This window comes from Callionymus lyra, chromosome 6 (assembly GCF_982586985.1).
Source record: "Callionymus lyra chromosome 6, fCalLyr1.hap1.1, whole genome shotgun sequence".
Taxonomy (NCBI): Eukaryota; Metazoa; Chordata; class Actinopteri; order Syngnathiformes; family Callionymidae; genus Callionymus; species Callionymus lyra.
Window position 1 is genome coordinate 15,876,493 of NC_141823.1, and position 17,541 is coordinate 15,894,033.

General features: G+C 41.4%; 1 protein-coding gene across 2 annotated transcripts in view; it reads right to left on the reverse strand.

The window, feature by feature from the left end:
* Positions 1 to 8,269: 8,269 nt before the first annotated feature.
* Positions 8,270 to 17,541, reverse strand: part of LOC148076561 (uncharacterized) — a 33,870-nt gene continuing 24,598 nt past the window's right edge. Inside the window, exon 3 of one of the 2 annotated variants that reach the window (XM_087793916.1) lies at positions 8,270 to 8,596. In XM_087793916.1, coding sequence (XP_087650042.1) covers positions 8,507 to 8,596 — 90 coding nt within the window. In that variant the 3' untranslated portion in view covers positions 8,270 to 8,506. Of the gene's footprint in view, positions 8,798 to 17,541 lie in introns of both variants that reach the window. The other variant, XM_087793917.1, reaches the window with a different exon arrangement.

Here is a 17,541-nt window from a genome sequence, read left to right on the forward strand (position 1 = left end):
AACACCAGTGAAAATGAAGGAACCTTCAGGTTCTCTGAAGTTTCAGCACCTCTTTGCACTTTTGTTAAACTTATATTTGTTCCAGGTAAATGTTATGTATCTCAAGGGATCTGGCACTGAACTTGAGCCAAAGGATACTTTTTAAATGATGGTTCAACTTCTCGACGAGGAAAGGTTTATTAGTGCGAGGAGAGCCTTGAAATGTCTTTAAATGATACGAGTGTTATATTAATCTTACCTTGGATTTCTTCTATAATTCAGGGTTCTGGATGGCCTGGAGCAGATATGTTATCTCAACTGCGTCTCCTGCGGGATTGAACGTGTTTTTTAAGTTGTAATGATGTTAGCCTTCGCGCTAACTTGATCATGCTACAGTTCATTAAAGGTAACTTCTGTCCCGACTTGTTCACAGCGAGCGTCCTCATCTCTAAACACCCCCCCCTCCCCGGACCTTCCTCCTCTCCGATTGATCCCTGCAGTGATTTGCAACACGTAATCCGATGCACAGTGACAGCTTGTAACTGAGGTTAAAGATGGCAATTTAATTATGTGTCAGAGGTCACGTTACACGCTGACCCCTCGACCCCCATCGCTCAGGTCAGTGACGACCTTTGTTTGATATTGTGATACCTGCCAACATTGTAGACACACGGCCTCTATTGCTCACTTCTGATCCTCCTTAATGTAGTGAAGTGGAGGGGTCACATGCAGCCCCTCGACTGTAGGTCCTTATCGGGTCATGAGATCATCTAGAAACTCATTATTTTCTATTTATTTCTAATTATTGGTCTCTAAATATGACTATTTAAGTTTGGTTTTAGGACTTTTATCTTCTGCTTTTATCATTTGTGTGAGTATTTATTGCCCCCTCATTAAGATTTAATATTAAAATAACATTTAGGAAAGTAGGTGCTTCTATATCAGGTTTTCTTTTTTAAAAAAGGTTATGAAAATACAATACATGCATGCATATTGAGCTGAATTTTATTACTTTTCAGTCCTTCTTTTCTGCTTGATGGCCCCTCATGACTGCCACTGTATAGAAGCTGGCCCCTAAGGAAATGTAATTGCCAACAAATCTCTGAGCTTAATTCTCTCTTTACATCTACTTAACCCTCTGAGGGGGATTAAATAATAAGAAAATGTTTTAGTGCACTGTAGAAAAACTATCATGTACATAAGTGAAAAAGATGTGTGTGTTTCTGCCATTAAAACTCTTATAGGTATAATTGCAGTCAATGAAAAATGAGAGGACCATATATATTATCATTCATTCTAAACTTTTTTTTTTTTACCTGGGAATTACCGTTTGTCCACAATCGTGTGAAGCTTGTTGAGCCGCGGAGCCCCCCTGGTAGGCGCGCCGGGGAATACTTTTTATGACCGGACCAGATATGCAAATGATGGGGCAATTGTAGATATACAAATATGTACCCGCGGTCGACTCGGGCCTAATGGCCTCCCTCCCTCCCCACGGCTGGTTCAATGGCTCATTTAGATTTGGGCGAGCTTTATTATGTGAATAAGTCACGCCTGGCTTGTTATGACCCTCCAGGTTCCTGTTTCTGCTGCGTCGCTGAGATGTGTGGCGCTCAATTAGGCCGCCTGGCTGGCAGAGTTAACCCTTCGCGCCAGATGAGCTCTCGCCACGGAGGTTTCGGCGGCGGAGCCGGGTCGAACTCGGGATCAAAAGATCAATCCTAATAGGAGGCCCGGCCCATCTGACCTCTCAGGTGTAATAAAGGCGCCATCCTTCACCCCGGGGGAGCCGTTGTGAGACCCCCCCCCCGCCCCCCGCCCACGAGCAAACCTGCTATCTTTAAATTAGCTGACTGGCCTGCAGGTAATTGCATTAGTTTATCAACGTTTCCTGCACAATTTATTACTTCCTAGGATGCTGGTGTCCTGGTGCTAATGTCCACTGTGAGCAAACGGGAGGAGAGCAGCTTCCATGTGCAAATGATCAACATGGAGCGAAACACAACCAATTATTGATGATGAAGGGATTGACAAAGGAGACGCCACGTCCTCTATGGTTCCCACTGAACACCATGTTTGTCTGGAAGGGAGCGACTCGGGTGCTAATGCACGAGGATTCGGGAGTAGAAACACAAACAACACAAACAACACGAGTGAAGGATGGCGCCTTTATCACACCTGAGAGGTCAGGTGGGCCGGCCTCCTATTAGGATTGATCTTTTTATCCCGTGTTTCTAACCCGCTCAAGTAGAAGAACTCACATTTCTCCGATCCTTAAAACTCTTCACTGGCTTCCAGTTTCTTTCAGGATCAACTTTAAAATTCTGGTTCTTACTTTCAGATCTATTCATGATCAGGCTCCTCCTTATGTCAGTGATCTGATCCAGACTTACACCCCAGCTCGGGCTCTGAGGTCTGTGGATAAGAATCTACTGATGGTTCTTCGCACACGGTTCAGGACCAGAGGAGAGAAATCCTTCCAGACTGTTGCTCCTAAGCTTTGGAACGATCTTCCTCTCTCTTTGCACTTGATGGATCTACTGACTCCTTTAAGAAACATCTTAAGACGTTTTTATTTGTTCAGGCTTTTCCTTGATTTTCTGGAACTCCTGTTGTGTTATCAGTTTTATCTTTACCTTTAAAGTATATACTTTATTGAATATTGTTTTGATTGTTTAAGCGCTTTGTGACCCTGGTCTGGAAAAGCGCTATACAAATAAAAATGACTTACTTTCTATTTGAAAGATATTGGAGCTTGAAAAAGCTGCTCTGGAACTTTGGAGACAAGTCATGGCAGGTTAACCAATCAGAGCCCAGATGTTATGTTGAGCTCAAGTAGTGAAATAGAACTACTCACTGGACTGATGCGTCTTCTGGACGATCGGATGGACAAAAGGATTAAAAAAAAGATTTTCCCTAACATTTCACATCAATTGTGAATCTGCCTCTACGATCAGTCATTTTGACTTTCCACTAACTTTAGACCTGACTATGAGAGAGAGCAGAAAGTAAACTTTGGTGTAAACATACCTTTATAGCGGCTTAAGGGTAATTTAGTGACACGTGATGGTATTAAAAAGATATTAAAAAGTAAAAAATAAAGATTCGAACGATGCAGTCGATAGATCTATAAGATCCTTCAGGGGCGCTAACAGTTTAGTTTGTTTATTTCTATTCACTTACTGTTGTTGATTTAAAATCTGGGCTTTGATTGGTTCACACACTTGTCACGAAGGTTGAGATACTTCCAACCTGAGCTTTTGGAATCACACTGATCTTTGAGCGTCATGTCAGGTCGGTCAGGACCAAAAACAGATGTTTGTGTGGAAGAGTATAAATGTCAAAAGTCCTTCCACTCAAGCTTTATAGAAGTTTTAAGATGAAGAGGCGCAGAAGAGAGTGCAGGCAGGATGGGAAAGGTAGAGAAAACTGAGGGAGTGATCAGAGAGGCAGGTTTGGAAAGTGGTTGATCTCCAGAAAATCAACCAGATATTTGTATTATTCTACCAGAGAAATGTTTAAAAAAAGAAAAGAAAATCAGTTTCCTATTTTATTCCCTTCAATAATTCTTCCCTCCCTTCTGTCGGCACTTGAGTCTGGAGTGTACCATCTAGTGGGGAACTTTTATGGGTAGTAGAAATCTAGTAGAAATGTATTGTTTAATTAACCCATTCCCGTGACACAGTATGTAATTTGGAAGTCTTGCATTTATATCCTCCTCCAAATACACCCAAAAACTAAACTTGTGTTTCCGTCAATAAGACCCTCGTTGCTCGACGCTAACATTCGAAGTGACGTTCATTAAGAAGATGATAATGTCCGGAGCGCATTATTGACCCCCGCTGTCGCCCCGGAGCTCCGGGGGGCGACCAGGTGATCAGTTCATCTCACCTGCATTAATAGGTGCTTAAATCCGAGCGTCCTTCATTAGACAAAGAACAATATTACTGTCTGCACCTCTCGTCTGGCCAGAGGCTTCCACCGTTCGCCGCCTCACATCTGTATGCATTATGGATCTGTCGGAGGTAATAAACAGAGCCGGGCTCTTATTCCTGCTTCCTGCTATCATTATTCCTCGCCCTCTCAGATGGATTATAGCCCACTGTGCAACATGTAGATGAGCGGCGCTCTCTGATTGCCTTATGGCCATCAGGCCTTTGCATATTTACTGCCCATGAATCATTGTGAAGCTGAGAATCCACGGCAACATATTGTGATGCTCCTTCTCTGGCTGCACCTTCTCCTCTGTTTTTCACTTTTACTGTCATTTTCTCCAGCGCTCCTCCTGGCTCCCCTAATTAAAACATGTATTATTGATGGACTTTTATTCGTCTTTCCGCCGCGTTCAACGTACAAAAAGTAAACACTTTTGTTGCGCCTTCATGTGAGCGGAGGAGGAGGAGGAGGAGGAGGAGGAGGAGGAGAAGGAGGAGGATGTCTTGATGCTCGCTTCTGTAATTAGTTCTCTTTTACAAGTCAAATCCAGCCAAAAATATGACGTTAATAATAGGAAGTTGCGACTGGTGCGTCGGGGTCGTGGGCGAGGCCCCGGGGGGGACCAGAGTGTTGTGGTTACGCCTTTTTAAAAGCAGCGACCCATTGTCCTGGTGAAAGTGTAATATGATTCTCATTATTAGACTCTTTTATTATCAACTGTTTTAATATCTTTTTTTTTTTTTACCCACTCCTTTGTGACCATCCGTCCAACAAGTGCAAATATTTTAGGGACATTTTAATTTATTTGAACCATTATCGCAATATCATTGTTTCACAGAATGCAAAATACATTTATATTAATTAGCTGTATTTCAAATGTATAATTATTTTATTTACTTTTCTATTTAAATCTAAAAAAAAATAATCTTTGATCATTTTTCTATTGAAAAACAAACAAACATTGCAATTTTTAATTTAAAAAAGTTAAATCTAAACTAGTGTTCATTAAATCTCAAGTGTAATTAAACATTTTTGAAATAAGAAATATACGTATATACACATTCAAAATGAAGATAATGTGTCTCTTCTCCTCTAAAAGCACACTTAAACTTTTGTTTTTTCCCAACTTATTCATTAGTTATCATGTTAAACATGTTAAACACACAACCGATTTTTTGGTGTAAATAAACAAACATTGAAATTGTAAATCTAAACATTATGTTTGAAATGGAATGAACAAAGTCAATAACTTCTTCTTAATAAACGGGAATATGTTGTTTTTTTTACAGCCCAAATGTTCTTTAGATAAACCTATCTATCTGGAACTAATCACCACACCTACCTTACTCATGGTGCCAACAAAAGTGAACTCCCAGGATGCCTTTCTACGCCTACTTATATTTAGTGAGGGCTGATTGGTCGATACAATACTGTATATTACACTCTAATTGAGGTCGGCTGGGCGGCAAAGCTGTTTGGGCCGCCGTTACTGAGAGGGTTGTTGAAAATGGAAAATTTGCAGGTTAAAAATGTGCCAGTTTAAATACTCTACATGTTGTGAATTCAAACAATGGAAACGCATGTTTGTGGGTGACTGTCTGTGACCCCCCCCCCCCGTCAGACGCCCCTCATCCTCCTCCGGCGCCATCATGTCTAATAAAAAGCCGCTGATGTTTCCCATCCGTCACGAGCTACTTCTGCTTTAGCGTCATCGATTTCCAGGAGAACACTTGGCAGGAGGAAGGTGCTGTAAACCGGACAATTTAGAACCTTCATCCCTCAGTGTCATGCGGGACCAGATTGTTAGAGGGCCAAATGAGCGACAATAAAGGGAATGAAATATCTGGCGGCGGACAGAAGCTGTCGATGAGCGCCTGCGTCCCTGAATGGATCGCCGTCGCGCACATGATTGGCCGCGTCGAGAGACTCCCGTGATTTCCTTCCTCGTATCTAAGTTTAGGAAGACGGATGTGGGACGTGAAAAATGGCGACGTGTCAGCCGGAGAGAGAGCGAGGGCGGTGGTGCGAGGGCCCCGCTAATATGGTAAAACAGTGTTTAAGTATTTTAATTTCATTTATCAGCCCCCCCCCCCTCCCTCCCTCCCTCGCGCCCCATTAACGTGACAACCATCCTTCATCAGCTGAGTGAATGTATTATTCATTAACACTAATTATTTTCACATAATGTCTGCCCCGATATATTTAACCTCCACATTACACCCTGGTAATGGCCTCCTGTAAAATTGAATCGCCAGAAAGAAGTTGGAAGAGCTCGTTCGAGAACGAACGAGGGAAGGGAGGAAGAGTGGTGGAGGTGAAGTGGACGGAGAAGACGTGAAGCCTCCATTTGTTCTTGTCCTATTTACATGTGGGGTCCCCTTCTGCTGGATGATGCACCTCCCCTTTCTTTAAAAATCTGCTCCCTGTGACCTTTTACTTTTCACCATAAAAAAACTGCTTGACCCCGAGGCCCAGAGGTTTGGACGCCTGTTGCTGAGGACAAACAAATAACCAGGAGGCTTCATTTGCATGCCTGGTATTAACGATGTGGACATAAAAGCGGCGCGACCTCGGCTGGGAAAAGGCTGCAGAAGCTGTGACCCCAGTTTATATCACGGAGGAGCTAATGTCGCGCACACAGAGAGCCTTATTGAATCAATAAAACAAACACATGAATGTGGAAGATATGAACGTGGATTCATGTTGGGAGGGTCAGTGAGGGGAAGGATGGAAATGTCGTTTCTTTCCTTTTACGGGATCAAATATTTATTTAGGTCATACCTGGACGTTTAATCCTGTAAAATATATCTGATTGGATGGTGGGAGGCTAGAAGAAAGAAAGAGAGGAATAAGTTGGATCTTTTTGTTTTTATCTACATTTATTTCCATTAAAAATTACATGTCATTTTTTTCTTTAATCTAGTGTCGTCTGGGTCAGGTTGACCCGCAGCCCCCAAAACAAATGGGTTTTTGGTATCCGTTGTGTTGTCTCTGGGTCAAGTTGACCCGAAGGCCCAAAAACAAATGGGTGTTTGGTATCCCTTGTGTTGTCTCTGGGGGAAGTTGACCCGAAGGCCCAAAAACAAATGGGTTTTTGGTATCCCTTGTGTTGTCTCTGGGTCATCGTGAACAACCTCTCTGGCTTCCATAAATACATTGGCAATGGTGTAGGTCGTTGACCTTGACCCTGAGCTAACACAAGGGTTAGTTCACTAGGTGGTGCCCTCAGTTTAAAAATGATTGTTGAGATGATATTTTTTATTAGGATGTTCAAAACAAAGCTGTGGTGCCATCTAGTGGGCTCTGAAAAAAGGCACGCTGCTTCACAATGCTTCATCAGCCCATCACTAACAAGAAGACCTATATAAAGTCATTTTTTATGTTTTCTTGATAAGATTAAAAAATATTTTTTTGGCATAAAATATTTACTTTTAAATGGTAGAAAATATTTTTTCATATTTATTGCTGAATGCTTTACACGGCTGAAGCTAATTTACTCTTATCTTAAACATAACCCTTGTGTCAATTCAGGCTCAAGTTCACCCGAAGGCCCGAAAACAAATGTGTTTGTGGTATCCCTTGTGTTATCTCTGGGTCAAAGTGAGTCACATTTTTTCGGGCCTTCGGGTCACCTTGACCCTGAGATAACACAAGGGTTAAACACAATTATTTAGGGTATTTGGTGGCAAGTAAAAAAAAGGAAGGTTTGTTGTGTAGTTACAGCAGCACCATTTAACATTTTGATGTTAACAATGGTTTTAATCTTGTCAACCTTGTTTTGTAACAAATGCACAGGACACTAGGGGGAGCCATAAATAAGATTTTTAATTGTACATACTTTTACTTTATAGTAATGTGACCGGGGTAAAGGCAGAAACCTCGACAGAACAAGACTTAAGGCCTCTTAATGGCTTATATCAGTTAAGAATTATAGACCTCAGTGTCCATTAGACAAGTGGAGAATACTTCCATGTGGTACTGCAACAAACAAAGCAGCAGCTACGTTACACAACCCACCTAGAGTTGAGTCTCATCATAACAGATGGTGTCATGTTGGTTATGAACTATTTATCAAATGTAATTCAGACAGAAGTCGGCTCAAATTGCCAAGAACGTACTTCGTTGATGAAAGATAGAAGGAAAATACTCCTAATAGTCCTTTTAAAAACACAAATACTTCAATTTATATTCATATTTTATTCAATAACAAACGGTTCCATCCTGAGGTGGAGCTGAAATAGACACTTTTTTCACACTCAGAGATTGTTTTTGTCCTTCGATGAGTCACGTGACCAGCAGTGGCCGCGCTCGTCTCCAGGCTGAGTCGACGCTCCATGATTGCAGTTCCTTCAACTGGGAGCAAATATTGTTCCGCGCCTCATACGTCGCGCCCAGAAGGCAAAACTTTCTCCCTTCATCACTTTGTGTTTGTGAGGCTGCGTGGAAGATCAGTCTCTCTGACATTTAGATTTCCCTTTCAAGTATTTCATTTTTCACAATTTCCATCTCTTTCGCACGTTTACTGGCGGCGGCAGAATTGTTCTTTTTTTACATCCAGATTCCGAGCGTGTAATTCATCGCTGCCGTGGGTTTATGTTGTTCGGGTTGAAGTCTCGAGATGAGTCGAGTCCGCCTGGTTTCCAGACGGATCATCTCGATAACTCCAGCATCTTCTCATCATCTGCGAAAGAAACACAAGAACACATCTGTCATAAGAGAGTCGTTCACATCTGATGCAAGAACCTAAATGGCCTCATCGAGTCTGATGGCGTCCTGACACGAGTCGGGCCATGATGACCCGCCACGACGCGCTCGTCTTCAGATCGCTGGAGATTTTCCAATTACTCCACTCCGGGTCCTTCCCGTCCAACCTTTATCCGTCCTGCAAATGAGCGCATTCCCCAAATTATCTGGTCTACAAAGACGCTGCAAACGCATTATGAAATATTCACAAGTCAATTTTCCCGCTCCGGCAGACTCGGGATGGATCCTTAATTACGTGATCATCGCAAATGTAATTCCTTTTTTCTCCTCGTCGCTCTGGGAATTTGACTCGTCATCATTCATGGGGAAGTTTGAGGAGTCGATTCTGTTTGTTCTTTGTTTTACATTCTCAACACGTTTTTTTTTAATGCAGCAAACTTCTAACATGGAGACTATGATCGGGAGAGAGCTGGAGAGGGAGGTCATATGATCATCGCGTTGGTTAGTCTTTTTGTTCAATGGATTTTGGCTGTTAAAATGGGTCATCTGGACACAGGGAGGTTTTGAAGGTTTTTTTCACCCGCTTGGCTTCTATCTGCTGGTGGTCAATTAGCGAAATAAGCCAAAAAACAACGACTTGACTTTAAAATACACTGCATACAATCAAGTTACTAATATATATCACGTATTGACCTGGTAGTAGTAGTTATTTGACTTTTTATTTGTGTATTTACCGTATTTTTCAGACTATATCAGACCATAAGGCGCAATATCAACGAGTGGATCTATTTTCGTACATAAGGCGCATTTTGTTTTACTGCATTACTGATGACCTTGAGTTTGAAATCTGCTTAGCAAACGTGTTTTTTAACAAGTGCCATAACTATAATGTAATGTTGAAGCCCAGAACTTAAAACGTAATACTACAGAGCCTTGTGGTGCAGAAGATCCTCACAGAGTAATACTTGGGCTGGTGAGGCTTCATGAAACAGTGTCATGGTGTTTAGAGGTCAGTAGGTGGCGCTGTCAGTTTAAAAATTGACCTGATGTTTCATTAGAACAGTTGTTCAAAACAATGGAAAATAGTGCAGAGACCGCCATCTAGTGGACTCTGACAATAATGACACTGTTTCATGAAGCTTCATCAGAACATCACTAGCAATACTACTGAGGATGGTGGAGTAATATTAAGGAAAAATAAGAACTAAGGCATAATTAAAACTATGCTTTGTCTCAGTGGTTTTCTAGTTTCACCAAACAAACCCATCTAGTAAGTTAACTCAGTAAGTTATTAATAGTGACGGGTTAAGAAGGGTTAATGATGCACTATACTTATTTTCAAAAAGCAACTAGATTGCACTCGCACTTTTTAAAATGAGAGCGCCCCCTACTGAACTCCTAAAAATTAGGACACTGTATCATGGAACCCTTTATTAGCTAATGTAACCTTATTAACTTTATCACTGGTTTTTAGACTCTATAGTAAACCTGGAGTACTTTGAGTAAACCCATTGAACGCAGGGGAAAATCAACACAAAACATGCTGGATTTCAACCAGAGACTTTCTTGCTCCTCATCCGCAACACTCATATACTTGCTCCTTCCATTATTTGCACGATCAATAATTACACATTTACGACAGAAGTGCCCAAATATGTTTCCCCGCTTCCTGCACTACAGCCAACATTTAGGGCGTATAAGTATCGAACTAATTCCAAATAGTAGCCGATAAAAGAGCGTGTTAGAAAAGTAGAGGCTGCATAACGTCCCTGGATGACGACTCGCTGGCCGGACGCGAGGTCAGAGTTCAGCGACTGTGTCGTTCTCTGGCGTCGGCAGCAGCTCCGGAGATGCATGTGTCAGACGTCGCTGGCGTTTTCATGGCAAACGAAGAACATTCGGGCGACTCTTGTTTGAGTCCTGCTCCGAGACCGAAGTGTATTGATGGAGGATTTACTCACACAAGTGAGGACTCTAATGGTCCAAATCCCCGAGTTCATGTTGAAGTTCATAGTGTAGGTGTGTTTTAGGAGAAATCAACGGACTTGTCAAGAAGGAGCTTCAGTGTTTCTAGAGTTGTAGGAAGGCAGTTTGGAACTGGGGTAGGAAGGCAGCAAAGATGAAAGGAAATAAGATTCATGAAGCAGTGTCTTTTTCCTCAGAGCCCACTAGATGGCGGTCTCTCTCAATATTCTAATGAATCCTCTCATTATTTTACAGGGCGACACCTACTGAGCTCTCAAAAATAGGACAGTGTTTCATGAAGCTTCACCCATGATCTACCCATGATGTTAGTAAGTAAGTAATTGTTATTTTTAAAGAGCCTTTCTAGACCACAAAACGCTTTAAAAACTCTAAAAGGCCAAGATAACATAAGGCAAACACAGGAGTCCCAGAAGATTAGGAGAAGTCCTGCATAAATAAAAGGTTCTTGAGATGTTTCTTGAAGGAGTCAGTAGATCATCAAACACAAAGAGAGAGGAAGATTGTTCCAAAGCTTAGGAGCAACAGTCTAGAAGGATTTCTCTTCTCTGGTCTGAAGCGTGTTCAGGAACCATCAGTAGATTCTGATCCACAGACCTCAGAGCCCGAGCTGGGGTGTAAGGCTGGATCAGATCACTGATGTAAGGAGGAGCCTGACCATGAATAGATCTGAAAGTAAGAACCAGAATTTTAAAGTTGATCCTCAAAGAAACTGGCAGCCAGTGAGTTTTAAGGATCGGAGAAATGTGAGTTCTTCTACTAGAGCAGGTCAGAATTCTCACTGCAGAGTTTTGTATTAACTGCTGGTGAGACAACTCCATCTTGTTAAGACACCAAAATAAACTGTTACAATATTCCAGACGAGAAGATACAAACGCATGGTTTATAAGATCCAGATCATGTTGTGACATCATTTTCCTAAGTTCAGAGATTTTGAAACAGTTTTGTCAATTGACCTGGTCCTGGAACAAGTGGTGTCAGATGTGGGACGAGGCCTTCAGATGAGTACAGATGAATTGTAGATGTACAAGCCTGTATTTAGATATGGAGTTCTGTGCGCAAAGTATTCCCACAGAAGACAGTAATCCAAGGTCAAGTTTCCACACTACATAGAACTTCTTTCTAACCTGACGACTGAGGCTCGTCTCCCTTTAAAAGAAGGACGTCTTCGTCGGAGGATCTTCCCAACAGAGGATCAGTTCAGAAGGAGACAAACGTTCTCAACATCACTCATGAAAGAGGAGACATCTCCGCGTAATCGAACTCTCGCGTCGCTCCTTTTTCTCCGTTTCTTTCCGTGATGAATTCCCATCTGCAAAGTATTTCCGAATACTTTGCCTAAGGAGGTGTAATTTAAATAATATCAGTCACAGCGTCGCCGCCAGAACGAGAAATATGTCCGAGCTAATATCTCAGGGAGCTCACGGCGGAGGAAGTTCTCGCTAACAAACGTTGCTCTAGTTTGTCGTGACCTCGCGCTGGAAAATTGCTTTAAATAAAGACATTAAAAAACAACAGGGAGAACTTTACTACAAATCCGTCGAGGTCACATGACATGTCAACTCATCGCTCGTCCCCAGTGGGTTTATTTCATATTTAAAATCCTTGAATTAACGTAAAGAAAGCGATCATTTTCATCTCCTCGGAGGAATCAAAGGTCTCCGTCAGTCACGGAAGGACGTTTGGTTCGACTCTATTAATTTTCCGAGCGTGTTCTGAGCTTGTCAGGATTCTAACGTGTCGCTCCCCGAAGATTCTGACCTCTCAGCACATAAGAGCCCAAATTAGACTCTCATGAGTATTTAATGGACTCGCAGCTCTGGCTCTGATGGTGGGCCGGGTGACGGAGAGAGACCTCCGGATGACGCTTCACACGCGTGTGTCTGGCTTTATGGATTCTTTATGGAGCCACAGAGATGTATGGCTGAGTTTCTGACTGTTTTATTGATTAATATTTATTATTTTAGTTATTTCTTGAAGTTTTTCTTAATGAAACCTTAGATTAACACATTGGCTGCAGTTGAAGTTGAAAACGCTTCCACGAACTTGGACGCTGATTGAAAGCGAAAGGTTTAGTGAAGCAGGAGGATCATATTTATGGAAGTCCAACATTTTTTTTAGACGCGGGAGGTACAGCCTGGATGAGTCGCCAGTCAATGAAGAGAAAATTGATAGATTTCAGAAGTTTTGGAAATGTGAGAAGAAACGGTATAAAGTAAACCAATGCAGACTCAAATCATAATCTGTAACTACACGTTTCTTTTTTTCAAATTGATAAAACTAAGCTTCTGTGACTTTTAACCTAAAAAACACATTTTAAAACTTGCAAACAGGAATGTAAAAAGTTGACTTTTAATTAGTGATGTGCTGATGAAGCTTCATGAAACAGTGTCATGTTGTTTAGAGGTCAGTAGGTGGCGCCATCAGTTTAAAACTGATCATTCACGTTTCATTAGAACAGTGCTATGTCTCAAATCGCATACTTCTCTTAGTATACTAGAAGTTAGTATGCATCAGGATAGTGTACATACTAACTAGTACACAATTCTCAACAGATAGTACGTCTCAAATCAAACACTTAGTTAGTGTCAATCGAAGCATACTCAGTTTTGTGGGCGTTTTAGTACGCCAATTTAGTGTGTATGGTGCACTAAATTTCGCTTACTAAGAATTGAGACACACTTACACACTAAAAATACTAACTTTGAGTACGCTAGTATGCGATTTGAGACACAGCACTGGTGTTCAAAACAAAGGAAAATGGGGCAGAGACCACCATCTGGTGGACACTGAAAATAATAACACTGTTTCTGATTAATGTTATCGTCATTTTTACGTCTTACATTTCAGTAAAGTAAGTATAAAAGTAAAACTTTTAGTTTAAAATAAAAGGTACAATTAACAACCAAATAATCACAACGTTACTGTTGCAACTATACCTTCTGCAATCATTACTACAACAACAAACAATGCAAAAAAAATTGCTGAGGACGAGAAGATACAGTCGACTCCAGAAGCTTTTGAAGCTCCTGTTTTTTGCTGCACACTTGGAGGTTTTATGTCTAAACGCATGAATTTGAGCAAATCTTCTGCACGTTTCGGTTCTGTGCACATTATCTGGCCTGCGTCTCATTTCTCCGCCGTCAGAGCCTTTTTTTTTTTTTTTTTTTACTTTCCCACTGTTTCGTTTCTAATGAGGACAAACATCTGGACGCGCCGCGTATTATGGGGCCGTGATGAATGTGACCCCCGTGGTCAGCCCTTGGCCCCCCAAACCCACCAGGGCACATAAAGCAGAAGCGCGGTCCCAGTTAAAGGAGCTGAACTGCAACATAAATCGGCGCTGGAGCTTCTTAACTGTCCAATTTGCATGTTTCCTCTCACAACCGGTCTAACAATGTTTAACAAGACAAACAGAAGTCGCTCGTAAAAAGCGCGTCTGCAGGTAAACGACTGGACGACGACGCTTAAAATCACTCGCAAAAAAAATCTTTATATGCACATAGATGGAGATTCGAGCCTTCACACGAACGACTTGAGTAATCAGCAGAGAAATGTAGAATGTTTTAAGAGATCACTTCTTCAAAGAGAAGAATGAAGGGGGGAGAGAACAGAGAGAGCGCAGACGGCCACTGAGAGAAGTCAAGATAAAGAGTGTTGGGGCGAGAGCACGGGTTTTATCTGGTGGCGAGAGGATCCGTCTCTGTTAGAGCGAAACACGCCGCCGTTATTAAAGCCATTCATCACGGCCTGAATATTCTCCCTTTAATAGCTGCACTCGTTAATTAGCCAACTTTGTCAAGATTGGGAGTCTTCGGGGTCTCTACGTCTTCCTGAGGACGACGGACTTTCAACACAACTCTTGACCCCCGTCCCAGCCCCCCCCAAACCCCTCATGTAATGGTGGACACGAGTCGATAACGCATGTGAAGTTCCTGTGTTTGTCCAGCACACATCTGCTCCTCTGTGTTTCTAATTGTTATTGCAGCAACTACTCTTTTTATGTTTCCACGGCTCTGTTGTCGTCTCTGCAGCAGATGTTCCCGCCAAGAGTCTACGGAACGAGGACCAGTTTAACGTCAGCAGGAGGTCAGTTCAACTGTTACATCTGATGGAGGAAGTGAATCACAGAGAGAACTGTTTATTGTAAAATGTGCCATTAACATCCAAATAAGAACAAAATCAGTTATTTTCTGTGTTAAATAATACTTGCTGCAATCATTACTACAACAACAACAAACAATGTTGAAAGATACTTTGGATAATTGTAGAAATTGTAGAAGGAAAGTTTCAATTTTATTTTTTGTACAGTCAAAAGTAATTTTATATAGTTTCAAATCCCATTTCTTTTAGGAATTAAAGAACCTTTTCAACATCAACATTTTTTTTTATCAATGTAAATTATAATTGTTCCCTTGGTACTAATACATTATATATATATTTGAAATAAAAGAAACATTAAAATCTGTATTTATGCTTTCCTTTTCAGATTATTACAGATACTCAAGTGACATTCCAGAGACGATACCTTTCAAAGCCAAGGTCTCAAGCAGGCAGTTTAGGGTCACTTTAGCTTCTTTGTACCACACTGTAACGCATAATACAGTATATATGGGAGATGTTGAAATGTACCTTATTTTCACCTGTAATTTTATAAATGAAAAACTATACTTGCTGGCTTAGCTAGTGGCTAAAGTGTAATATATGTCCACGTTATTCTAACTTAATAATAATCTAATTTCTGACAAATTCATATTTTCAAATATCACTGTGCGTCTATGCCATATTGCCTGGGTGGTATAGAATGATATGAAAACACACACTATATATATATACATATTTATAACAATTTGAATGTCTGCCTCACGTGTAAAAAATACATTACAATTTAGGTCGTATGTTACTCATATAATGTGGATCCAAACATAACTTGAAGTGATTCTGAACTAAAGCAGTAGGAGCGCCATCTAGTGGGCTTGTAGAATAATGACACTGCTTCGTGAAGCTTCATCTCAAGTAGCAACATGTAAAGAAAAATAAATAGTAAATAAAGGGAATGAAGGAACTTCTTGGGGTCAAGGTATACATTTAAAACTGATCATGTATAAATGTCTAACACATATCTTACCATTTTATTGTGTACTTTTTTCTTCAAATACTTTTTTACTTCCAATGATTTCCAATTTTGTGTTATCCATCACATTACAGAACCTTCATTTCATATTGTCTTGTGATTTATATTTAAATGTAATGTACAAAGAAAAATGTATATATATATTTTTTAACAGTTTTTGCTTTGTAATACCATTTATATTTTATACTTGTTAGTTCAGAATGTTATTGTCGCTACAGTGTGTCTTCTGTATTTTGACTGGACAGCCCCCGCAGTATATGAATCTATAGATCTCTGAACTAGGTGGAGTCCTCGGGTTGGACCGAGCGTCACGTAGAGTCAGAACTAGTTTCTTATCTGCATGGTTGATGTAAAGTCACTTGTTCATGCCTCGCAGACGACTGGACCTGACGTCCCTCAAACCTCCTCCTGGCCTGCGTCTCTAAATCACCCTCTTTAGCGCCCCCTCCTATAATCAGCCTCTTTAACTAGCCGCTCATAAAGCCCCTCGCCGGGGTCCGGGGCCCGGACACGCCAGCACCTTTTGTTTAGCAATTAGTTCTGAGGCAGACGAGACGGATGGAGCGGAAGACATCTGGCGACCCCTCAGGACGAAGAGGGGGTCTTCGGAGCCACGCCGAGGACGGGACCACCAGGATTTGCCATCAGGGCCGTAAAGTTCTGAGACAACGTGGAAATGAAAAAAAGGCGCTCTGACAAATATGATGATAAGAGAGCGTGGCGGTAATGGAGGCCATTTTTCTGTACACAACTGATGAAGAGGAAGTGAGGCGTGGGGACCCTCGTGCACAGACCCTGGTCTTCCTCTCAGCCCAGTCATTTACATTGTAGTTATCTGGAGGCAGGGGGGGGGGGGGCGCAGCAGCAACCTCCACATTGATCCCCGCGGGCTGATTAGCTCACCACTGTTCTCTCAAAGCAAACTAATCAGATACATTGATCACGGAATACTTTTTAACGCTTCCCCAGGCATTATTGAGATTTTTCTCCAGTCAAATTACTGGTTAGTTATCGGAAGATTCCACTTCCTCACCGGGGGGATTCAGATAGACCCCACTGTTAAAGTTATATCTGGATGATTATATATAAATTCTATTATTTAAAAACAAAATAATTCAAGCTATGAGGTCATCTGTGGCTCCGCTTGTAGTTCTCCGTTCAACCAGCAGAGGCTGCTGTGTTTCCTGCAAACAAACGAGTCTCGCGGTTCAAGAAGTCTACGTTGTTGACCCCACGACCCCCGAATCAGATCAAATATACACTAAAATAAAAACAAAAAATTCATTATTCGTTCATTATATAGTCATATCCTTGAAAGGATTAAAAAAAAAAAAGTATATTTTGGAATAACTGTTTGGAGGCAAGTGTCACAATCATTCTTTTACTTTTCAAAACTTTTTATTTTCCTGATTTATATTAAACAAATGTGTTATAAAATGAATAAATGTGTTGTTTAACACTAGAAGCGCACGTTGTTCCTATTTACACCTCATTGTCAGCATTGAACCAGCAAACAAAAGCTGAGACCAGAATAATTTAAATTGTCAAGCGCTGTCGTTAATTGATTATGGGTGTCGTTCTCATTATTGGCAGTAGGGGGCAGAATCCATACATCGATTTGACTTCTCCTCCTCGCGTCCTCGAGCGACGCCTTTAAGTCACGTCGACGTCAATCGCTTTCAAAAGGTTTCCACGTTTAGTGAGTTTATGAACGGCGTGAGTACCTGTGGCAGCGATCAAGACGCGAGGAGTTGAGAAACATGTCTCAGAGCCTCAGGCGAACACCAGCAGCTGGAGAAGGTTCT